At 43.8% G+C, this 25,475-nt stretch overlaps 2 protein-coding genes across 10 annotated transcripts in view; one reads left to right on the top strand and one right to left on the bottom strand.

Moving 5' to 3' along the window:
- Window positions 1-645: 645 nt before the first annotated feature.
- Window positions 646-24,914, bottom strand: GSTO1 (glutathione S-transferase omega 1). 2 transcript variants are annotated; one of them, XM_006216339.4, is made up of 6 exons: window positions 10,893-11,218; window positions 10,556-10,664; window positions 7,326-7,548; window positions 4,532-4,627; window positions 1,650-1,756; window positions 646-889 (listed from the first exon to the last, which is right to left on the bottom strand). In XM_006216339.4, exons 1-6 carry the CDS (start codon window positions 10,924-10,926, stop codon window positions 736-738), a joined length of 723 nt encoding a protein of 240 aa, XP_006216401.1. In that variant the 5' UTR covers window positions 10,927-11,218; the 3' UTR covers window positions 646-735. The 2 variants fall into 2 exon arrangements, with proteins under 2 accessions (XP_006216401.1, XP_072827938.1); XM_072971837.1 differs by lacking the exons at window positions 10,556-10,664; window positions 10,893-11,218 and adding an exon at window positions 24,654-24,914.
- Window positions 24,213-25,475, top strand: part of CFAP43 (cilia and flagella associated protein 43) — a 90,070-nt gene continuing 88,807 nt past the window's right edge. For 3 of the 8 annotated variants that reach the window (XM_072971830.1, XM_072971831.1, XM_072971829.1), the window contains exon 1: window positions 24,216-24,362. In XM_072971830.1, the coding sequence (XP_072827931.1) occupies window positions 24,298-24,362 (65 nt within the window). In that variant the 5' untranslated portion in view covers window positions 24,216-24,297. Of the gene's footprint in view, window positions 24,363-24,640; window positions 24,911-25,475 lie in introns of those variants that run through there. The other 5 variants (XM_072971835.1, XM_072971836.1, XM_072971833.1 and 2 more) reach the window with 3 other exon arrangements.

Genomic DNA, 25,475 nt, shown 5'->3' with positions numbered 1-25,475 from the left:
CTACCTTTTCACGGAGAGGTGATATGATGATAAAAAGTAAATAGTGCGACGCCTAAAGGGCTATGGAAGTGATTAGAAGATGACATTAATATTTCTGAATTACTCATCCAGCCTTATATACTTACTCGATGGATGAGGTCTTTAACAGTATTTAATTACATATATGGGACACCTACTGTGTGCCCATCACAGGACTTGGTAGGAAGGATCTGAAGGGGTTAAATGACTGGAGGCCAGGAAAACAAATAGGAGGACACCTAGTCACCGGGCTTTAAGGTGATGTGGGTCTGGTCTTCAGTGGCAACAACAACGGGAACGAGAAAGGTAATGATGATACAAAGGAAAGAATGAGGAAAGTTTCTCATTGAAAGTTTCAACTCAACTTTCAAGACAAACTGAAAGGGCCATCTCTTGAAACACTGTATCCAAGTACAAATGTCTTACGAGCAGTTAGAAATCCAGACTGAAGTCCCACTCTCACTAGAGACGATTTAGAGGTTTTCAGCATGCACTATGATAGAACCCACAGTCATTTGAGTATCCTGAGACAGGAAACGTGTTTACATTTCTGCAGGAGGGCCTTGAGCAAAGCTCACAGGCCATGGTGTCAAATCAGAGAAGGTGATCCAATGAGACGCGAGAGCATTTGGTAAAATAAAAGCATGTTATTATTCAGCATGTTATTATTCATATTAGTGAAGGAAAATATATCTCCTTTTCTGACTCCTGTCCCCATCAGAGCCCACAGTCACAGGCCTCAGGGCTGTCCTGCAAGTAAAGGCGGAAAAATTGTTGATGGGTGCTCGGTTCAATGTAAAGTGATGCTACTGCGGGATCTTTCATCATGGCTGCCATCCAGAGCTTAAGATTTGCAGTGTGGTCAATACACCTGTGGGAGATGGAAAGAATGAAGGTGTGAGCGAGGCTAAATAGGAAGGCACTGCAACGTCTCCTATGCCTTATCATTTCCGCTCTGCAGTTTCATTTTGTTTCCCTCTAACCTTTTATAATATTTCTTTTAAAATACTTATTTAAAATGCACATAATCATCAAACATGAGATTTGGAAGATACTGTAGAGGTTTTTTGTCTGTGGAAGAGGAATCTTGAGTGAAGTGACTTGCTCAGTTAGCATGAGAACTTGTCCAAAATGAGAGACTGATAACTTCTAAAAATGAGAACATGAAAGACTATGGAAAATGTTATATATTTATTATTCTATGGTCAGATTGTGACTAAACATAACCCTGAGTAGCTCTAAGCTCTAAGAAGTTGGAATAAGCCAAGGTGGCTGCTGAACTTCAAAACATGGAGTTTGGAAAATAGTGTGGGACTCTTGCTGGTGAATGGGAGGCAGCATTGGTCATACAATCCTGCTTGTTATATTGTTAAGGGTTTTTAACGGGGAGGGAAGGAGTATATTACTCTTAAAACATTACATATCACAGAACTCCTCAGCCCTAGGGATGGGGAAGAGTGCTGAGTAGGTATATGACCTGCCCTGGTAAGTCCAAGACTCCTCTTGTCTGCTTGTTCCTATTCATGCCAGCTGTATGAAACATTTTAATTTTTCTTCAGAAAAAAAGGTTAATATATACTGTTCCAGTTATCATTATCCCAAATTATGCACAAAATATTCAGATGTCTTACTCATTTAACTCCATGGCTTCCAGCCGTTCAAACCAGGGCCAGATGAGGTAATCAATCATAGAAGGAGAATTACCACCAAAGAATGTTGTCTCCTTATTGGCCAGGACCTGAACATTAAAGAGGATAAGAGTACTTCTTACTTGTGCATTTGATAAGATTCATCATCAGAAACGATGAAGGCAAGTTAAGTTAAGCAAGTGAGATTAGCAGCTTTTACCCTGACATATCCAAGGTGGCTTTTTTCTCTGATCAGTTTAAGCTTTAGAATCTCTTGTTTTGGGATGAAGCAAAACAATCAACAAAATAAACAGAAAATGAAGAAAAATAAAACAAGCTACGGCATAAAAGATCTTTGTAATACATGTATCCAACAAAGGACTGGTATTCAGAATATAGAAAGAACTTCTGGGACTCTGTAAGAAAAAGGCAAACAACCCATCAGAAAATTGGACAAGACTTGGCCTTCACAAAAGAGGAAATCCAAATAGCCAATAACCAATTGAAAATGTGCTCAACTTCATTAGTCATCAGGGAAATGCACACTAGAACCAATATGTCATACCACTTCACATCCATGAGATTGGCTAAAATAAACAAGACAAAGTAAGGGTGTGGAACCACTGCTGACAGGAATGTAAATTGGTACAACCATGCTTTAAGAGTGTCTACTAAAGCTGAGTGCATGCATAGTCTATAACCCAGTAATTCTCCTCCTTGGAAATGTGAACATATATTCACCAAAAGATAGGTAGAAGAATGTTCGTTGCAGCACTATTTTGTAATAGCCCGAAAGTGGAAATGTTTACTGTCCATCAGGAGTAAAATGGATAAACTGTGCAACAGTCACGTGTTAGAAAACTATCGAAAGAACAGGAATGAACTACACACAACATAGATGAACCTCACAAACCTAATACTGAATGAAAGAAGCCAGACCCAAAAGAGTGCACATTACATGATTCTCCTTGTATGAAGTACAGAAATCAGCCAAAACTAATATTCTGTTTCTTGAAACGGATGCTAGTTTTATGGCTGTGTTCACTGTCAATTCTTCAGGCTGTACACTTCTGCTTTGGTTACTTCTCTTCATATAATACTTTAATTAAAAATTTAGTTCAAATATACTGGAAATAATTGGATTAACTATTAAACAGATGCCAAATGAAATTCTTTGAAAACCAAGCACAAATAGTATATTTCTGAAATTTAAGAAGGTGAATTGGTAATTATGGTTTTGCAAGAAGGAGAACTGAGAATATTATGTGGCTAATGAACACCAAACCATTTTACCCTTTATAAAACGTCCAAGGTTTTTCTCAGATCTCTCATAACAGTCTGCATGTAGGTAGACTAGTTATATTTACCTGAGTATTTGGTTTTGGTCCTCTACCAAACTTACCATCTGAACAGAATGGACCACGTCTCACTTTCTACCTCCCATATCATCCAGCAGAGTGCATTGCAATTATTAGGCACTCAGACTTGTACAATGAACTGATATTATTTGGGTCTATCCTTAAACTAGTGCCTGGTAATTATATTATGCATAAATAAAATTAAGCATGGAAGGTTCAGTCAGAATGAAATACCCTCTTAGCAGCCTGAAACATGGAAGTGGTACTACTCACTTTAAAGCATGACTTAACCTGGACTCTCTGAACTTGGGAAAAAAATTATATGCCCCCACCTAACCCCCAATTTAACAAGTAGTATGCATATTTTCTACTGCTCTGGGGATCGACACCCCTAACCTCCACCTTGCTCAAGAGTCAAATGTAGTTGTATATAGAGATTTTTTTTTTAATTGGGTAAGATGATCATCTTCATGTCCGTATATATGAAAACTTAGATGAAATAGGTAATTGTCAAGAAAAATATAAATTACCAAAACTGATTCAAGAAGGAATATAAAATCCTCCACATTAATTAGCATTAAGGAAATTGAACTACTAATGAAAAAAAAAACTATAAAAGTCAGCAGACTCAAATGTTTTACAGAAGCAGCCAAACCCTGTCAAATGGTTTCAGAGCTTAGAGATCCAGACAGTTACCCAATTTATTTTATGAAGTAGAATGTCCTTGATATAAAAAGCAAATAAAGCCACTATAAGAATAAAATAATCTACTTTAAGAATAAGCAAAAATCCTTTAAATATTAACTAAGTCTAGAGTATATATGAATATCAATTGAAAACAAGCAGGTTTTATTCCAGTAATGGTTCAACACCAGAAAAAAATCTCTCAATGACACTATACTCACTAGATTAAAGGGGAAAAAATTCTACAAATATTTCAATAGATGAAACAGATGCAGACAAAATATTTAATAAAATGGCACACTCATTTATGACTTTTAAAAAATTAGCAAACTAGTTACAGAACTTTATAAATTAAAAAATTATTTTTCTGAAAAAAAATCTACAGCAAACTTAGTAGTACTTACTGATAAAATGTTAGGATGCATTCCCGTAATTATGTAATAAACATTTTAACATAACTGTATTTATATAAGTTTACTATATATTAAATGCAAAAAATACAGAATGATTTATGTTCTGATTACAGTTGTTAATTTTTTAAAATATATGATCAAGGATTGAAAACAAGCACGGAAAAATGGAAATGGGTGACAAACTGAAAATGGCGGTGAAATTTTTCCTTGATATTTTAATGTCAGTGTTTCAAAATGTTTGAAAAGCAAGCCCATGACAAAGTATTTTTAGGTGTTTTGGTTTATATCTTAAATGCAACAGCTTACAGCTATCTGTTGCAAACTAAAATTTCCTATCTGATATTATTACAAAGTGATTTTGGAGATGGGAATAGGAGGAAACCAGTAGAAGATGAGGGTGGATACAGTGTATGAAGAAAGGATCGATTACCTCGTCTAGCTTGCTGAATTCTTTACGCAGTTCTTCTAAGCCAGAGATGTTTTCCTTCTTTTGCCATCTAATAGAGTCTTTTACCAAAGGTGGTACCTAGAGAGACAATAATTTCTTAGCTTATCAGTGTGAGGCTAACTGTACCAGCCCACTCTTATAAAAGCACAATAGAACCCTTGTGGTCCCAGTGTCAGGATGTTCTAGAATCCTCAAAGGTGCACCAATGCCTGTGCTCACGGAGGTCGGGTACTTAGAAACAGTTCTGTGGCCTAAGATTGCTGTATTGGTCAGGATTTTATAAATTTCAACTAAAAGAACCCCTTTTGAGTTTGGTGAGTCTGAGTCAAAAATGTCCTAAAAGGACACTGAGAGGCTCATAGAATTGTTCAGAGTCTGAACAAAGAGGCTTGGAACTCAGCTGGAATATTCCAAAATCATGCTCAGAACTGACCTGACGGAAAGCACCCACTGCCACCAGTGAGCCGAGGGCTAGATGCTACAGCTTGTGCCACTGCCAGAGTTGGACTCTGAGGTAACCAGTGCCACTCTGGAATTTAATCTTGCAACCACTCTGGCTCCTGAAAGCCAGGAGATCTACCGCCAGCCACTTTCACGAGCAGAACCAGTGCCCCACACCAAACCTGTTTCCCCACATTGCTCAGGTCTGAATTGAACTCTAACATGTATGTGTCTGAGAGGAAAAACCTAGGTCCCAGGCCTTGGCCCCAGCTGCAAAGGGAGCTGGGGAAGAGGACTTTCCTGATTTCTACGTTGGGGAGGGCATGAGAAGACAGTTCAAAGTGGCTAACTACCTGAAGACTTGTCACGTGTAGTGTCAGATGCTTTAATGCTTCTGGAGGAGGTGTTGGTGTGTTTTACTAAACTTTGGTCTTTGATATTGTCTCACTGCAAGAGACAGAAGTCCCCTCATCCCCAGTAAGTAAACATGCCCTTGCGTACAAGGGAATGTCCTGAAACCCCGTGCGTGTGGGTACAGCTTGCCTTCATTAGAATTGAAGGTGTGCAGGCAGTCCTTCCTTCCACATTTCCATCTGCGCCTGCCTGGTCTTTCATCTCTGCTTCTCCTTAAATGTCTGCTCCATATTATTTTCCATGTATCAGTCCCCTCTGCAATGACCTTAATTTCCTTGCAATGCTTATGTGGCTTTGGTTTGTCGTGTCTCTAGTGATATACACATGCAGCCCCAAAGCCTCAACACATTTACTGTCTTAGTCTATCTCACTTCCAAGTGCCCAGGAGAGATGAAGATTGGGCAGAAAGTGTGGGTGGGGACGTTGGTTTGCTGGGCTGTGGCCAGGAGGGCAGGGTCATATGGTACGTAAGGGCACCTCTTCCCTTAATGTGAACAGGCAAGTTATCTGGGCAGCTCCAGCTTTCAGCTCATTTCCTTTCTACACAGTACAATGAATCTCAGTTGTTTTTTTTTTTTTAATTCTCAAACACACTTGTTGGAAATCCTATTCCCTGTCCATCATCTTTGACAGCTGCTGTCTCTACCATTTTTTCATTCTCATTCTGCTCAGCTAGACAACGCCCTCTTCCTTTCCAATTGGTTTCCCCTTGCCTTAAGGGCAAAATTTAGCCTTAAGATCATGTCTCCTTAATCAAAATGTTCTCCCCACAAATCTCATTTTCCAGTTATTTTTTTCAGCATTTCTTTCTCTAGAGATAAGATCTTTCATTATATGCTTATGTATATCCTGACAAGGTAACAGGATTACAGAGACACAACCTGACATTGCTAATTGTCTATTGTTGGTCATTTCTTTGTTAATACTAATTGTTTGAACTAATCTGCAAAATTGGTGGTATTAAAACAGAGACAGTTCTTCCACAAGAATACCCTTTACTCAGTCTGCAAGTAGCTACTGCCAACACACTGGAGATGCTCACAGCTAGACAGGGTGGCTAGAAAAACAAGAGCTAACACCGAGTATTTACCATGTGTTGGACTCTGCTGTTTGGTGTTTTATATTAACCAATCTTTGTCTATGGAGAAGGAATAATATACTCATTTTACAAATGATGAACTGAAACCAGAAGTAAAGTAGTAAGCAACTTGCTCTGACTCACAGTTAGGAAGTGGCAGAGCTGGTCACAAGCCTAGGCAGTGAGCCGACACTGATGGAAACACAGCCCTCACCCTAAAGGAGCTGGAAGTCCTGGTACAACACAAAAGCAAGAAGATGGGCAGTCGCCACAGGGGGAGGCTAGCACATGTGGGAACACGGAGCTGGGCATTAACCCAGCCTGGACAAGCTTCTGGAAGACAGCAGTATCTGGGCAGAGGTAGTTGTCCCTCAGTTCCTCAGGGGGTTGATTCCAGGACTCCCAGCAGATACCAAAATCCACTGATACTCAAGTCCTTTATATAAAATGACCCAGTGTAGTGGGTTTCAGTATCTGAGGGTTCTCCACATACCGGAGCACACACACTGTATATGAAAAAGGATTTGGAGATAACTAGGCAAATAGAGAAGAGGGAACAGTCTTCCAGCAAGAGTTGAGAAGAAGGTGGCAAGTTTGGGAAAACTGACAACATTCAGCATGGCAGGAATATAAAGTGTCAGGAGAAGAGTGAAGAAGAGGTGTAACTCGAGACATAAACAGGATCTGGACCATGAAAGGTCTTGCAGGACATGTCAGAGCTGACAAAGAGTATAATCCTGTTTGTTTTCCACTCCCAAATCACTGGACCATAAGTGACAGCGCTGATTTAGCTTAAAAAACAAAGTTGCTTTAAACAGAAGCGGAAATGTCTTAAACACACACCTTAGAAAACAACTCAAAGACCATCTTTTGGCAAGCTTTCTCATAGGGGTCATCTGGAAACAGCTTCTTCTCCGGATATGCTTCATCCAGGTACTCGCAGGTGATGGCAGATTCGCAGATCACTTGACCCCGACTGTTTTCCAGAACTGGCACCAGACCGAGGGGATTCTTCTTGAAGAACCACTCAGGCTTATTTTTCAGGTTGATATTGATGACTTCATGCCTGAAAGACACATAGAAGACAGTGAAGAGAGTAACTCTTTTTTTTTTTTTTTTTGTATGTCTGAATAAAGTCTCATGGGTCCTGTCATCCACTTAGCTGATCAGACCTCAAATTTAGGAGTCAACCGGGCCTTGATTTTTTTCCCCCACCCTCTCTTCTAGAAATCAAATGGATCAGCAAGACCTGTCTGCTAGACCTCCAAATCACATTCTGGCTTTATTCACTTTTCAGGTTTAATTCTACCACCTTGTCTAAGACATTATTAGCCACCTGGACCTCTACAATAGTCCCCTGCTGGCCCCTCGGCTTCCACTGTGGCCTCCCTATAGTCCATTCTCCACACATAAGAAAAAATTGGATCAGACCACCCTCCTGCTTGCTTACAACCCCTCTATTGTTGTTCATTGCAATGAGGATAAGCTCTAAACCCCTTTCCAGCCATTTGATCAGGACCCTGCTTACCTGTTACACCTGTTACTGTGACTTTCCCCCTGGTCATTATGATCTGGCCACACTGGCCTTTTTTATACACTTTGAATTCCTTCTTCATTGAACTGATGATAAGTATCTGAAATTACCTGGCTCACTTAATTACATGTTTATTATGTCACCTCCCTTAGAATGTAAGCTTCATGAAAGCAGGGGTATTGTGTGCCTTGTTCATATTCAAAAACAAACATGTAAATGAGCAAAATTTTTTAAAAATTTAAATGCTGTGAAGAAATATAAATAATTTCAGATAGGTATGCAGTACATATTTGTTGAATAAATGAGTGGAAATGCTTCAAGATTATCAGTAAGATATTCCACTTGGGGCTAAGGGGTGTCTTAATTGTATATTATATGAGGCAATAATTGAATTGTGTTCACACCCCACTTTATGGGAATCACGTTGATAAAGTTCAATTCCTCTTGTTAATTTTAATAGAAAGTTCCTCCCTTTTTACAAGAATATTAGGAAATCCAAAAAATCAATCCACAAAATAATCTTTCAGATTAAATCTCTATGCACTGATTTTTTTTTTTTAAATGCTACATGGATGAGTCACACTAAGTAAACCCCTAGAAAAGAAAGCAGGTGAAGTCCAGGCTATGTTAAGAATGTTTTTAGATCTAACTTGCATCTTGCCTGAGAGATTTTAGGGGAAATAAGAAAAAGGAAAGTTTCACATAATTGTTAAAGCCAGGTCCGTATCATCGTCAAAGCTGGATAAGTGTTGAATAGAACAGATTAATTACTCTTTGTTTCTTATTTCCCCATCCACTTCAGTAGCTAGAATAGCATTTAGCTTGTGGATTTAAATATGTAACCCCCTCCTGGAACAAAGGAATAGCAAAGTGAACATTGGTGTCTGTGTATAGAAAGTTTCATGTACTGACAGATTACTGGACACTCCGATACAAGCCACTGCAAGAAAAATGAGTCTCCTTGCCAAGGAATTATCAACATTTCTGAAATTTTATACTATGAAAAGAAAAGGTAAATCCTTGGTGTCTGTAATAAAGAGGTTTCTCATAACACTTAAATTTTGGTAACCTGACATGGTGAGCCAACAAATATACCTTGCCACAAGTTGGAAGATGTTCTTTTTACACAAAATCATGCTTCCTTATATTCTGTCATATGGTAAAATCAAATACCTCTCTAGTCAAAGTCTCCTGGGACTCCAACTTACAACTAATCCATGAACATAGTAGACCTCTGTTGTTTGCACAGCTGTTACCACTCTTCGCCCACTATACACACACTTGTATGGTACAATCACTCAATTTTCCTTTGGAAAACTGTCCCAGTAAGTAAGATAGGATTGTTTTCAGCACAGAGTTCCAGAGCGGCACTAACCCAGGACTTTGTGCCCCCAAATCTAGCTGTGTCTTGATTCTGGATTTTTCAATCACATGAGCAAAAGATGTATCTTTTTCCAATCCAATTGAATTGGATTTCCCTTAAATTCAATAAATGAATTCTGACTAACACAGTCTATATTACAGTATTTGAAAAAAATTATGTTTTGGATAAATGTTACTAAATGTTGATTATTTTGTTATGTGTTCAGACCAGTTTCACCCAAAAGAAGATGCAAAGCTTACTAAAGTGATGGCTAATCCAAAAATAGTTTTTTTTTCTTTAGAATATATCTTACTTTTCTTTATGGGAAAATGAATTATCTGCCTAATTCTCCCCCTAGAAGACTAAAATTCTTTTATAAACTCTAAGCACATAGATGAAAAATTTCAGACTGAGGGCTATGTTTTAAACTTCCACACTGCAGTTATCTAATGTCTATTCAACAGATTCCAACGGTCCTTGACAGTAGGCAGTTCCAGTGGCTCAGAGAAAAGCCAAATGACTTGCATATTTCCTGTGGATCATCCATACATCAAAATTCATACTAGTTTTAATGAGGCTTCCCAAAACACCGAATGTTTAGGTGTAGACAATGTGACTCAAGCAACAACTCAAGCAATAGGAATATTCACAGCAGTTAATTCAGCACTCTGCCTTGAGGGTCAAATCTGGACTCTGTACAGGGGTGAATTATCAACTACTCAGGAAAAGGCCATATACTTAGAATAACAGCAAAAGGTATTAGATACGCCAGACATGAATGGAGAAGTGGGGTGAAAGCAAAAGAACAGGGCACCTGCAGCAGAGATCTACCAAGTTAAAAGAGCCTTGGCCTGCGAATACCAACCAAGTGTTCTCAGTGTATCATTTACTTTACTAGAGCCCCAGCATTTCTAACGCACAAATCGTTAGGCTAATCTAAATGAGGTGTCCTAGACATGTGGAGTCTGTGCCATTCCCCCCGCCCCAACCCGGGGGAAGGGTTCGAAACTTTCTATCCCCCCTACCGCCCCCCACCTGAACAAAAATACGGCAGAAAATAGTTTATTTCCGCAGTAAAGGATTTGCGGGGACCCTGCAGGAGATTCCCACCCGTGCCGCCCGCAGCTGCAGCTCGTTCCCGGCCGGGTGGGGAGCTGCCCCCGCCTTGGTCCTCACCGAATTCCCTTGGCCTTCAGGACCAGGAGTGTCCTCTGGGCAAAAGGGCAGAATCTCATACTGTAGATGCGGATCAGGCCCACGGGGACCGGCCCTGGGGGCGCGCTTCCTGCCGAGGAGAAGAGGAGGTGGTCACAGACCAGATAGCGGCGGGGACCCAGAGACTCCTGCCGCCCCGCGGCGGGGCGCGGCGAGGTCTCGCGCTCGGCGGCCCTGGCCTGTTCCCCGGGGTGGGGGCCTTCCTTTGCGGCTAAGCTCCGGAGCAGCAGCACCTGGACATGTGGCCGTAGGGTCGCCCAGATCCCCCCACCCTCGGATCGCGGCGGGCAGGTCTTACCCTTCCCCAGGCTCCTGGCTGATGGTCTAGACATCGCGGCGCAGCACAGGCCGAGCTCCCACTCCGGGTTGCTGAAGATTCAGGGAGTCGTTCGCCCCTCCCTCTCTCCCTCCTATTTATCTCAGAAATGCTAGCCCGGGGCGGCCACCGGCTTGGCGTGGTTGGGTGCCTTAGGGCCGCCGCTGCCCTGTAGCCGAAAACAAATAGGCGCACAGAACCCCCGTGGACCACCTGACCCCGCTCCCAAGGCCGGATATCCCACCCTATGCAAAAAGGAAGGCGGTGCCGTCGCCGATTGGGCGCTAGGAGAGAGATCAGGGCCAGAAGCCCAGCCCATGCACCCTGACCCAGGATCGATCTTCCTTGTTTGTTGAGGGTTAAGTCTCAAAACGCCACGGGTGGCCATTGTGCCAAAGTTCAACGTGCTGGCCAAGAGGTGAGCCAAGCTGAGATACACAAAAGAAGCTTGAAATCCCCAGAGCCTTTCCTGGACCCTGACAGATGGTGGTCTCTGGTCAGCTCTGCACAAGGGTCCATGCCTCAGCCCATCCCTGACTCTAACACTGACCCTGACGTCCCAGGCCCGATGCAAGGGCAGGAGTGAGACAGGAGCTCTCCTGCCTCAAGGTTTCCCTGACTGCAGGACCTGTGGCCCAGGGCTCAGTGCTTGTTCAGTGTTCTAGAACATGCTCTCTGAAGGTTCTTTCCCATGGCCTGCGGCCAGGTCGCTCAACCACTTGGACAGCATTTTCTTTTTCGGTCAGAACTAGCTTAATGTGATTACTGGGAGGGTCACTCTTCCTCCTGTCAATCGTAGGGTTTTAATTTTAACCTAAAGGAAACAGCACAACTCTAGATATTGTTAACCTCAAAATAATGGTCTTCTTTCAAAAACATATTAAATATGCAGAGTTTGAAGCCCTAGTAGGGGCACGGGCTCAGAGTCAGGCAGGTAGGCTGAGTGAATTTAGTCCCCAGGTATATGAAAAAAGGCTGGCCAGACTATGGGCTCCATCAGTCCGTCTTAATTAGGAAAGAGGGGGTTCCAGGGCACATAGTCCAGATACTGGAAAAAAGTAGTCAATGTTTTGTTTGCATAGATAGCCGGCTGATAGCTCCTGTGTCATTTATTGGGTGAGGAGGTGTGGTGTTTTTATTCTGACTAGCTCTATTATTGGATAGGCAGAGTAATAAGATTGTTACGGAAATGACAGGCCAGCCAAGAAACAAGCACCACTCGGAGGGTTGGAGTACTCAGATTTATTACGCCGGCAGGCTCAGAGGGGGCTTCTGCTCCGAAGCTCTGAGCACCTCCAAGACGTGTGCATGAGGTTTTATAGGGTTCATTACAAGCTTGGGGTATTTGGCCAATAGGCATGAAACAGCTTTAGCAGCATCATTATCACAAAGGTAGAGGCAGGGAGGCAGCAAACCAACATTTCAAGGCCAGATATGTCTCTTTGAAAATCCAGCGGGCTAGCAAAAAAAACATGAAGAGGGAATCAGCAAACTGACAATTATTAACTTAGATTTACGAGTTAGCCCAGCAGAACTCAGATCGGTAATGCGACACTTGTTATACTTAGATTTGTGACTTAGCTTGTTAGCCCAGCTGGGCTTTGCCTTCACAAGATAAGCACACAACAGCTCCAACAGTTCTAAGTCCTGGTAACCAGCATGTAGTTAACTTCTTCCACCCGGTCAGGGTTTAGCATTTGCAAAACAACTCAAGGATGTGACTCTGGATATTAAGTGTAGCCCTTGATGAGGAACTAAAGGTCTTTGACCTTATGGCTTAACTATCATTATTTTGTCTTGTTTGACTGTTTTTTTGTTGTTGTTTCTCATGTCTCTTCTTAAACTTGCTCTTTGGAACTGGGGGAAAGCCTAGGAGGCTAGCTTTTCTACAAACAAGAGGCAGGAGATATGGGGGAGTCTCCCTGGGAAGGCTCCACAGGGTCCTGCTTGGTTTCATGTGACTAAACCCTTTCCCACTCAGAGTTCTCTGCTTTTGCACTTTGAAACAAGACTGCTTACTGTGTTTGAATGCTGTGAGGTTTGTACTTAGTGCCCCTGCTGAAATCAGAGGTGGACACTAGGGAGTGTGGGGAAGATCTGAGTGGCAGAAGTGTTTGGATAAGGGAGAAGGCAGATTAGTGAATTTGTCCACCCCATCCTTTCAGAGAGTATTAATGTATTGCTTCTCTTATAACTAATTATCCTTTCCTAGTGGAATCAGTGAACTATTTTCTAACTTCTCTTGGGTTCCAATTTGTGGTCCCAGAGGTTCTTATGAATTAGTGTAGTATTAGCAATAGTAACACAAGAAGGCTGAGGAATGCTTTCAATAGAAAACAAATCTTATTAGCCTACATTGATTTGGGTATGTTGGTCTAGATGAAACATGATGAAGCCTGATACCAATTCTTTACTTTTTCAACTAGAATTACACTCTTTATATAAAATATTTTTAAAGATCAAAAATCAAAATTGAAATAAAATTTTTAGCTTTAAACCGTTTCGATCTGTATTTTTACTCTTTCATTCTTGTAATTTTTATTTTGACTTTTAAATTTAAGTAAAGCATTCAAAATAGTTGAGTAAATGGTTTATGGGTCTCTATTTACATTCTTGCCCTGGAATTAGGAATGGGCTTGATTTGACAGTCTCTCTCTCCACTTCAAACTAACTCCCTCAGTCTCCTTCTTTGAAGCATTATCCAAAACTGTATGTTTAGTGTCTTATTTGCTTGGATGTTGGTTACAAACCCTTTCCATGTTTAAATCTATTTAAACTTATTTCAGCATCAAGATCAAGGTAGGCAAACTTGGGACAAGAAATGAAATCATAAAGCTATTTTCCACATACATATTCAAAGTTAGAAAATAGTTTGAATTGCTTAGATTAAATGCACAACATAATAACATTCAGTCATTTTTACAATCTGGCCCAGAATCTCCATAAAAATGTGACCTCTTCCCATACTGTTTATTCTAAAACTTTCAGGAATTATGAAGGATTCCTTATTTTTTTCTTATTCCAAAAAAATGGTCCATTCAAGTTAAATGCCCAATTCAATTTAAAATTTCGGGTCTGCACATCTCCTAGAAGGAAGGATTCTTTAGATACTTAAAACTACCTAGGTTCAAATCCATTTGAAAGTTGTGAGAATTTGGCCAAAAATCTTAACTTTTCTGAGACTCAATTTCCTTGTCTATACAATAGGTTTAAAATAATCCCTAAGTGTGTAAGACCCCGGGCACAGATAGCAGCTTTCTACAAGTTAGCTCTATTATCACAGCAGAGCAGAGAGGAAATCCGTGCTGGACATACAGAGACTCCAGAGGAAGGTGGACCCAGGTCTGAATCCAAGTCTGCCACTAACTAAATATGCAGACTGCAGCCTCATACTTCCCCTCTCTGAGCCTGTTTCTTCTGTGGCATGGTTGTTGGAAGGATCAGATTTTATTAAGTTCTTGACACATAGTAGGAGCTCAATAAATTGTGATTTATTGTCACAATTATATATAAAAGGGGTCAATTACCAGAGAATAAGTAGATACTTCTAATTGCAATTGATTATTCATTTACTGTAAAACCATTAGTTATTTCCATCTTTTTACCCAGAGAAACCATGCTCACTTCTTGCTTTTTCTAACTTTTATAAACATTGCCACCTGTCACAAAAAGCAAATAATTGCCTTGTGAAGGAAAAGCCAGGCTAGGCTAACTCATAAATCTAAGTTAAGAAGCGTCGGTTTGCTGATTCCCTGCTCATGTTTTTTTTTTCCTAGCCAGCTGGATTTTCTGAGAGACATATCTGGCCTTGGAATGTCAGTTTGCTGCCTCCCGGCCTCTGCTTTGTGATAATGATGCTGCTAAAGCTGTTTCATGCCTATTGGCCAAATACCCCAAGCTTGTAATGAACCCTATAAAACCTCGTGCACACATTTTGGAAGTACTCAGAGCTTCGGAGCAGCTGCCCCTCTGAACCCACCAGCATGATAAATAAATCTGAGTACTCCAACCCTCCGAGTGGTGCTTGTTTCTCGGCTGGCCTGTCATTTCCCTAACATTTCTGTAGGCCCCAGCGAGACTCAACCACGCTGGCCCCTTGAGCCACTGGACTGGTGGCTCCAGCCGACTTGGGGACGAGACTCCAATAGTGAATGAAGTGGGACTGCCCGATGGTATTCCAGGTTCTCTTTCATGAGGGCGACTCGGCACCCCCCTCCCCACCCCTGGGTGGCTGGGCTACAACCAGAGCCAGACTTGGTGGAGGGACGGACAGACTCACCTGGTGGCCGTCCGGACAAGTTAGGAACCCCTGGGGAGTAAATCAGGTCCTGTACCTAGTGGACAGAAGAGGCTGATCCCCCCCTACGGCTCCCTGTCTGACAGTATTCTGGACAGGGAGATCAGGTTAGATTAGGTTAGATTAGGGATGCCCCAGTGATAGGGAGGGGAATGTGCAAATAGCCTCTGTGTGTGTGTGTGACTGAATGTGCGGCCTGAAAAGCATGCGGTCAGGCTCGAGTTTGTAGCGTCACAGCATTCTGCTACGGAGTTCGACCTCATATAGCTCAGGGCGGTATCGACCCCTTGGGGTATCAATCTGAGTCAGCGGCTTATACTGACCTGCCAAAGCTAAGAGGCACCTTTGTACCCACGAGGGGAGTGGCCAGGCAGACGCAGCAAAAACCCTCCCTTGTCTTGTCTGCGACACTGGCACAGGGTGGCTACACTGGGAGGGAAAGGGACATAAAACAGCATATAAGTAAATGACCCCTGTGCCCTTGGGGACTAAAAGAGGCTACTTTAAAAAGTTTCAGTCGCGACTTTGTCACCAGTCCCCCGGTATATCCTGTCGCGATTAATAAACCAGCCTTAATAATACCCCTAATAAACCAGCCTTAATAATACCCCTCTGTCTAAAATAAAGCTGACAAGACCTGAGCCAGAGGGAGCTGCCCCAGGCATGGCTGGAACCCTCTTTTGAGGTCCCCTTTTGGTCCATTTATTCTGCCACCAGCCGGCCATCCTGGCCTCATATTTTGTCAATTTAGGCTATGGAGAAGGCTTTGTGCAGGGACCCCCTAGAGCTCTTCCAGGCCCAGGAGAGCCTCAGGGACACCTGCCTATCATGGAACCCTAACTCATTGGCAGCACTGACAGCCAAGCAGATAGATATTAGGCCCAGCAAGGCAGCAGGGTTTTTGAGAACTCCACTGTTTTGAGAAGTGGGGAAAAAAAAAAAAACAGAGATACTGGGATCACAGTCCTCGGTGCCAGGAGCAGACCCACACCTATAGGCCATAAAATCTGTTAACTAATAATAATGGGAACCTCAAAATCAAAGCCGACAGTTCTGGACTGCATGATTAAGAATTTCGAAAAGGGGTTCTCAGGAGACTATGGAGTTTAAATGAGCCCTGGAAGGCTCCATATTTCGTGTGAGCTTGAATGGCTGACCTTCAGAGTTGGGTGGCCCCAGGAGAAACTCTGGACCTAGCAACAGTGCAAGCAGTCTAAAGCAGTCTATCAAATAATCACCGGAACCCCAGAACACCCAGATCGATTCCTGGCTGAAAATCACCCAGACTCTACCCCCATGGATTTGGTTCTACTCAAATGGACCTGGACAATGCAAGATATTAACAGCTCAACCAGTCTAGGCCAAAAGACAGATAGAGAAAAGCCTATTTTCCAGGGAGACACAGAGGACGAGATGTGCCTGCTCCCTCTGTATGCCCCCAGGGCACCAACACCTCCGATCCCACTGGAGACTCCGCCACCCTCTGTGTCACCACCTCCCCAACCTGAGGACCCAGAGGCAGAGCCCAGCCCCCAGCCTGAGCCAGTAGGAAGGAGACTCCGCTCAGCACAAACCGGGAGACCAGTACCGCCGGTCCTCCAAATGCTGCTGCGGGAGACACAAGGGCTGCAGCAAGTTGGGGGAGACAGGACTGTTCACCCCGTACTCTGCTACCAACCCTTTAGCACTACAGCCCTTCTCAATTGGAGCCATCATACTCCTTCCTACTCTGAAAAATCGCAGGCATTTCAATCACATTATGGTCTGAACATAATTATGAAGAACTTCCACAATAATAGCAGATGAAGAGCCACTTTACCAACCGGTCAGGATTTTTGGCCTGCCCTCCAAACAAAAGGAGTGGAAAGAATGTCTGAGAGGTCCACGGATGACGTCAGGGGGAGCTGCGCCAAGCGGCGGCAGCGGGTGGAGCAGCGGCCACAGCCGCCCGGCACCACCTCCACCTCAGCCGCTGCCGCTGCCGCTGCCACCACCGCCACCGCCACGGCAACTTTCAGGGAGCGCCAGCCCCCGCCCAGTCCCGAAGTGATGCTGGGACAGTCATGGAGCTCTGTCGTGAAGACATGCCAATATTTGGTCTCTGTCCAGCCCACGATGATTTCTACTTGGTGGTGTATGACGACTGTGATCAGCTGTCAAACCGCAGGCTATGATTGACCTTGTAGAGTCTATCTTTCATTCTCACCGGCCCACCTGGGAAGATGTTCGACAGCTGCTTCTGACCCTTTTCAATAGTGAGGAAAACAGACACATTCTCACTGAAACATGAAAATGGCTGCAGGGCCAAGCCCCCAGGGACACACTGGATGTTGAGGGATGGGCCATGACACGGGCCCCTGATACCAGACCAGACTGGGACTTTCTCTCAGAGTCCTGACTCAGAATGTGGGGCCATGGCATTACCCTGTGGCCTATTTATCTAAAAGACTGGACCCTGTGGCATCAGCATGGCCACCCTGTCTGCAGGCCCTCGCTGCCACAGCCCCCCTGGTCAACAAGGCAGACAAACTCACACTGGGACAGACTTTAAATGTAAAAGTGCCCCACTCCGTGGTGGCCCTGATGAATGGCCCAGTTACAAATGGATAACTAACACAAGGATGATCCACTATCAGGGGCTCCTATATGAAAATCCAAGAGTCCATCTAGAGACCATGCGAACCTTAAACCCAGCCACATATTTACCTGAAGGGGAAGGGCAGCCTCACCATGACTGTGAGGAAATAATCAAAGAAGTGTACGTGAGTAGGCCTGATCTAACCGACAAGCCTGTCAAAACCCAGACCTGGAACTCTTCACAGATGGCAGCAGTTACATGCAGGATGGACAATGGCGAGTAGGATATGCTGTAACAACAACTTGAGAGGCAATAAAGGCAGAGTCCCTTCCCCCAGGATGGTCTGCTCAGTGAGCAGATTTAGGCACTGGTCCAGGCACTAAGGGAAGGGAAAGGAAGACGAGTCAATATATACAATGATTCCAAATACACATTTGCAAAGTTACATGTACATGAAGCCGTCTATAAGGAGAGAGGACTCTTAACTGCTGGGAAAAAAGAAATTAAAAACAAGGAGGAGATCCTACAGTTACTGGAGGCAGTATGGGATCCAAAGGAAGTAGCTGTTATTCATTATAAGAGACACCAAAAAGGAAATGACCCTGTGAGCCAAGGGAACAGGCTGGCTGATCAAAAGGCAAAAGAGGCAGCTGCCTGGAAACACCCAGTAATTAAAGTTATGGCAGCGCCAGAGCTACCCGCTACCCCAGAATATAGCCACAATGAAGACAAGTGGGCACAGGCTGAAGAACGGAAGAAAGAAAAGGACAGATGGTGGATTGTGACGGATGGAAGGGTTTTCGTCCCGGAACAACTAGCTTATCACATAGTCCAACAACAACATGAAGCCACACACATGGGAAAAACGGCTTTGGAGGCCCTCCTAAAGTGATATTTCCTGATTTCTCGTCTCCCTACTCTGTGTGCATCAGTCTCCCAACACTGCTTGCTCTGTGCTCAAAACAATCCAAAATAAGGGCCCACTGGGCCAACGGGAGGACAACGATGCGGATTGGCTCCCTTCGAAGATTTAAAAGTGGACTTTACTGAACTTGGGCCCAGTAAGGGATATAAGTACCTGCTGGTTTTCGTCTACACCTTCATAGGGTGGGTAAAAGCCTACCCCACCGGGACAGAGAAAGCAAGAGAGGTAGCAAAGGCTCTCCTCAGGGATGTCATCCCTCGGTTTGGAATGCCTACCTCCACTGGGTCCAACAACGGACCCGCCTTTGTGACAGAGATTGTACAGCAAGTGGCAAAGACACTGAGAATCTACTGGAAACTACACACGGTATACTGGCCTCAAAGCCCAGGGAAGGTAGAACGAATGAGTAGGACTCTAAAACAAATGATAGCTAAAATCAGTCAAGAAACTCAGCTCCCCTGGGTGGACATTTTACCCCTGGCTCTGTTGCGAATTAGATGCATCCCAAGATTTAACATTGGGTACTCTTCCTTTGAAATCCTCTATGGGCAATCGCCACCTTTAGTCAAGATGGGAAATCCCAACCTGGAGACAGGAAATTTAGGGCTCCACCAACAACTGTTGGGACTAGGACAAGTTTGGGGTTGGGTAATGGAGAGAATTTCCATTTTGTTAGGAGTCCAGGTGCATCCCCATAAGCCAGGCGACCAAGTATGGGTGAAGGATTGAAAAAAGGAACCTCTCAAACCAACATGGAGAGGACCATATTTAGTGGTATTAACTACCCCTACAGCTGTTCAGGTTGCAGGAATCATCCCATGAATCCACCACTCCAGGGTTAAGAGAGCAACTTCACCTCAGACAGAGGGTCCCTGGAGAATTGAGCACTTCCCGGGAGACCTGCTCAAGATCAAGATCAAGAAGGACCAGAGAAAGATCAACAAGCCCTGCTCTAGCCACACCCTGAAGCTGGCTAGTCAACACACAGCCAAAGCTTGAAGAAAGCTCAACAAAACTGTTAAACGTATTCCTCTTGTGCTCCCTTGCCTCTTTCCTTGTTTGCAATACTAGCCTGCTTATTGGCAGTGGGGCTGGCCAGCACTGCCCCACCTGACTGAAATATAGGCCATAAGATTCTGATAGCTGTTTTATACCTTGTTATAACTGCTGCCATCACCACAGCATCATGTCTAAGATAATCCTAAGGCTGATACTGATGCTAATGCCCTCACTCCCCTTGCTAGTGGGGCTCGGAGTGGCAACAGGGGTGGGTACAGGAATCGGTGGCATAGCCTCATCCTCTTATTACTATTATCAGCTTACAGGTGAGTTCAGCCAGGATCTCCAACGAACAGCAGAAACCCTGGGAGCTCTGCAAAATCAGACTGACTCTCTGGCCGAGGTGGTCTCACAAACAGGAGGGGTATGGACCTGCTCACGGCCAGAGACGGGGGACAATGCCTCTTCCTAACGAAGAGTGCTGTTTTTATGCTAACCAATCAGGAGTTGTCAGAGGGATGGTCCAAGAGTTACAAGACCGAGTGGAAAAGAGAAAACATATTTTAGACAAGGGCCCATGGATGGGCCCCTGGGGCTGGACCTTCTGGCTGGCATCAGTCATAAGTCCCTTGCTCCTAATTTTTGCAGCTCTGCTATTTGGGCCCTGTATCCTAAACTTCCTAACCCACTTTGCCAGTGAGCAGATAGAGGCTATAAAACTCCAGATGTTAGCCTCCAATTATGAGCCCCTGCAACAGGTCAGTGATGATGCTAACTCCAACAAGGGTTGTGAAAGCATCAAGAGAGGGGAATGCGAAGTTCAGGCTGGGCTAACTCATAAATCTGAGTTAGTTAGTGTTGGTTTGCTGATTCCCTGCTCTTTTTTTTTTTTTTTTTTTTTTTTGCTAGCCAGCTGGATTTTCTGAGAGACATATCTGGCCTTGGAATGTCGGTTTGCTGCCTCCCTGCGTCTGCTTTGTGATAATGATGCTGCTAAAGCTATTCCATGCCTATTGGCCAAATACCCCAAGCTTGTGATGAACCCTATAAAACTTCATGCACACAATTTGGAGGTGCTCAGAGCTTTGGAGCAGAAGCCCCTGTAAGCCCGCCAGTGTAATAAATCTGAGTACTCCAACCCTCCGAGTGGTGCTTGTTTCTTGGCTGGCCTGTTGTTTCCATAACAGGCTAATTCACAGGAGGACATTTATTCATCTACTTAATGAACTATATCCTAATATGCTGTATAATCTTTTCCCATGTTTAAGTGATCCAGGGAAACCTACTGAAAGGGTGAAAAATTTAGTGAAAATTCATCTTTCAGATATCATGGAGTTTGGCTGGCACTCAAGAGAGGCTGGGAGTGAGATGAACTCTTAGTGGAAAATAAGTGTTTCTGTTCTGTGGGTGGTTGTGAACAAGTTTTGGTTTGGGGCTCAATAAATTTGAATTGACGACTGCTCTTTTGGCCTTTAGGACAAGCAGAATTCCCCTACAAAGGTATAAAACCTCATGCTGAGGATTAGGCTCATTCTGTCAGGACTGGTCTAGTGATGGGGTGGAGATTTGCAAGGAGAGAGGGAGCTGAGAGGGGTAGACTGGGTTTAGGGGGCTTGGGCACTTCCAAAAATGGTGGAACACACTGGTTTTTCACCTTAAAAAACTCAGGGCTGTCCTTTGGGTCACTGATTAGAGAAAGAACTTGTGGGTCTTAGATTTTGTTTCCAGTACTGGTAAGTCTTTCACAGTGAGAATTGGAACTCATTTTCCTGATTTATCCCTCCCATCCCATTGCCCTTCAAGATTATTAAAGGCCACTCATCTTCTTGTGATCTGCATGGTGCAGAGGTCAGGGCATCTCCTCCTGAATACCAGTCACAGATAACCCCCAGAAACCAAGGTGGAGACCTCGGTTTTCATCTACAACTCAGTCAGGGTCATCTACAACTTCAAGAAGTAAGACAGTCCCAAAATTACTTTTTCAATTTGATTTTGTTCAGTTCCTCTTTTGCTTAAGCACAGGGCAAGTTCAGCTTCCCCGAGTCATGGCAGATTCCACCTTCCTATGGCAGCATCTCCTTCCTATGTTTACACTTCCTGCCCAGATGACATCCTCTACCTACTGTTTACTCTGGGAGCAGTGGCAAGACTTGCCCTATCACATTTGTCTCTAAAATGCTCAGGTTGTAGTTAAAGGGAAGAAGGGCAGGGAGGGCTTGACGGTAACACAAATAAGTGAACTAGGGAGGGAATGGCAACAGAAACTGCCCAGGGCTTCGAAAGTACTAGAGGAGAAAGCTTGAGTGTTGTCCAAGCCACTTCTCCCTGTGACTCAGCAATATGGGCTATGAAAACAAGATACCAAGAAATACAAGCACTCTCATGTTTAGTGCAGCATTATTCCCAATAGTCAAGATATGGAAGTAATCTAAATCTAAACTTCCAGTTAAAAGATGAATTAAGTTCTGGGATTCTAATATATAATATAATGACAATAGTTAATAATACTGTTTTTATACTGAACATTGCTAACAGAGTAAATCTTAAATATTCTCACCATACAACCAAAATTGTAATTATGAGAGGTGAAGGATTCATTAACATTATGTGGTAAACATATCACAATATATATGTGTATCAAATTATCACATTGTACACCTTAAACTTACACAATATTATATAACAATTATATCTCAATAAAGCTGGGAGAAGAAAAAAGAAATATGGGAATTTGTCAGCCAGTTTTGTGCAGTCTCAATACTAATCACTGCCTGTGTTGGCACTCACATTTCAGCAAAGAAACTCTTCCAGGAAGAAAGGACTCAAATAGCTCCATTCCTTTCTCACCCTGTCTCAGCAAGGGCACCACCATCTCTGACTGTGAGCATCCTGGATTCTTCCTTCTCACCCTTCTTTATCAATCTATCAACAAATTCTGCAGAGTTTTACCATTAAAATAATGTTTAATACATTGTCTCATCAGTGGCTTTCAAATGGGGGTGATTTAGCCTCTGAGGGGACATTTGTCAGTGTCCATAGACATTTTTGATTGTCACAACTGTGGAGGTGCTCATTGGCAGCAATGCTGATAAACATCCTATAATGCATGAAACTCTCCCCCACCCTCCATCCAGTCCCAAATGCCAGTAGTGCTGAGCCTGAAAACTCTGCTTTGTTTCCCTTGTTAGGATCCAGAAATCAACTAACAGATCTTCCTATTTCTATTCTCCTTACTCTCCATCCCCAATTGATAATCTTCCTGAAGCCAGAATGTTCTTTTATAAACATAAATCTGTTCATGAAATTTCCCTGTTTAAAACCACTTAATGTCTCTCCATGGGTTTTCAGATAAAGACCAGAATTCTCACCTTGGCTGTTACCTGGCCCTTGGCTCTTTCTCCAGCCTTCAGTATGTTCTACTGGTCTCTGTCTTCTCCAGTCACAATGCCCTGCTCAGTTCATACATCCTGTTGTCCTTCCTTAATACCTTTATAAAAACTGTCCTCCACCCATTTCCCATCCTCTTCCCCAGCAATCACTCCTCATCCTGCAAATCTTAATGAAAATAGTGCATGTACTCAGAAACCAGCTCCTAAACTGCACATCCAACTAAGTGAAGACCACAACATAAGCCCTCAGAATATCATGTTCCTTTTTTTCTTAATTCAATCTGTGACTCTACATTTTTGTAATGGAGTGGATGCCTATCGCCCATTCCCTGGGCCCCACCAAGAAGGAAGTTCTAAGTTCCATGAAGGAAAGAATTGTATCTCGTTTGCTCGCTGTTTTGTTCCCAGCGACTAGCTAGCACAATGCTCAGGAGACACTTGGTAAGTATTTGTGAATGAAATGACGAGAGAAGGTGCCAAGATGGGAAGGAGAGACCTAAAGAAGTGAAGGGGAGAGGACTGGAAGAGAGGGACAAAGAGGTGGGGGGGGGGGGAGGGGGAACAGAAGGCTATGAGAGTGAAGGGAAGAAGCAACGACAAACTGTTAACCTTTTAATCAGTTACTTCTAGACGCTGTCTGCTTCCTTGAAGTAGCGGAGGGTCATTGTAGAGAGTGTCATATAGTAGTTAAAGGCTTGGAGCTCTAGATTTAGATTAGACCTGGCTTTAAGTCCCACTCAGATTTGTAGCCTTGGACAAATTACTTCTCTTACTCTGCTCTCCTTTTTTGTAAAATAAGTCTGATGGCGGATTTGAATATTAAATGAAATAATATATGGACAAGGCTTGGAACAAAGTCTGGCATGGTCACCACTAAATATTAAAGTCTGTTGTTGATATATATTGATACCGCAGTCACTTGCCTGGGTCTGGGCCAGTCCAGCACCCACCCCGAAGGCCGCCCCTCGCTTTGCTCGCCGCTCTCCCATTGGTCGAGACTCCCCTGTCCTTCCGCCAATCCGCTTGGCTCGAGCCGGAGCAGCCGAAAGGGCGGAGCCAATGGGCGCAGTGGTTACAGTCTCCCAGATACGATGTAAACTTTGTCCGCCGGGCAACCAGGGGCCTCAGAGTAACCGTCGCAGACCCCAGCCGCGGGCCCGCGTTTGTTGTCCGCCGCCCGGCTGAGACACACACGGCCCATGGCGCAAGGCCGGGAGCGAGACGAGGCCCACAACGTCGCTATCGGCTCGTCCCTGTCCGTGAGGTGCGGCGTCCACGGGCCCGCGACTGACTTAGTCCCGCGGAAATTCCTCCCTCAGAACTACATCCTCTCCCCACCCTCAGCTTCCTCGCATCCCGTAGACGTGCTCTCCCGCCAACTTCGACCTCTTCTCCTTCACCCCACCCCCACCCCACCCCACCCCGTGCCTTCCTGCTGACGTCCTTTCTGTGTGACTTCTCTCCATTCCCCCGTCCCCATATTCAAGGACCACATTTCCAGCTCTTTCCCCGGCCCCCTCGGCGCCTTATTATCCCCAATCCCTCGCTCCCTTACCCAAGATTGATCTCCTCCATTCTTCATTTCTGCCTCTTCTTTCTGGCTCAGTATTACCTTTAGTGATCCGTTTCCTTTCATATGTAGTCCCCACCCTCCACCCCCATCCCAACGACGGCCCTCACTCCAGGCTAGTGATCCTTGGTAATTTTCCCCACAGTTAAGGCCATCAGTCCCTCCCTTCTAACTCCCGTCCACTGACTTTGGATTTATTTGCACTTATAGTGGACTTTGAAAGGCTAAAGCGTTGCACAGATGTAAGTGGTATTTCATTCCTTCCACATTCTAGAGTGTTACCTGCACTCTGTCCACACACCCTTCCCCGCGGGTCCCGGATGTACTCTCCAGTCTCTTGAGTTTCTCTTCCTTCTCTTGAGTTCTTCACCGTCTTTAAGCATATTTATAAATTGAGGAAGAATCTCCTCTCTTCTCAGACTCCCTCCTTCCATCTAGCATACACCACACACTCTTTACTTAAAAGTGTGTTCCTTTTATTTATTTTTAATGGAGGTACTGGGGATTGAACCCAGCACCTTGTCCATGCTAGGCACACACTCTACCGCTGAGCTATACCTCCCCCTCAAAGTGGGTTTGTTGGTTTTTTTTTTGTATTCTAACCTTTTCATTCATGTTGACTTATTCCTTTTATTTTCTGCATTTATCTCTAGTTTTAGATCTAAAACATGACTACACAGGCTCCGTCTTTGTAAAGAAAGCTATTTTCCTACTGGACTTACAACCACAAAGCAGGCTGTCCTGTTCAAAGTTGTTTTTTTAAGTTTATTTTTAAAATCAAAAGAGTTATAAAGGAAAGGCCCAGAA

The sequence above is a fragment of the Vicugna pacos genome, chromosome 11, assembly GCF_048564905.1.
Source record: "Vicugna pacos chromosome 11, VicPac4, whole genome shotgun sequence".
Lineage (NCBI taxonomy): Eukaryota > Metazoa > Chordata > Mammalia > Artiodactyla > Camelidae > Vicugna > Vicugna pacos.
This window is presented reverse-complemented; position numbering and strand designations above follow the sequence as displayed.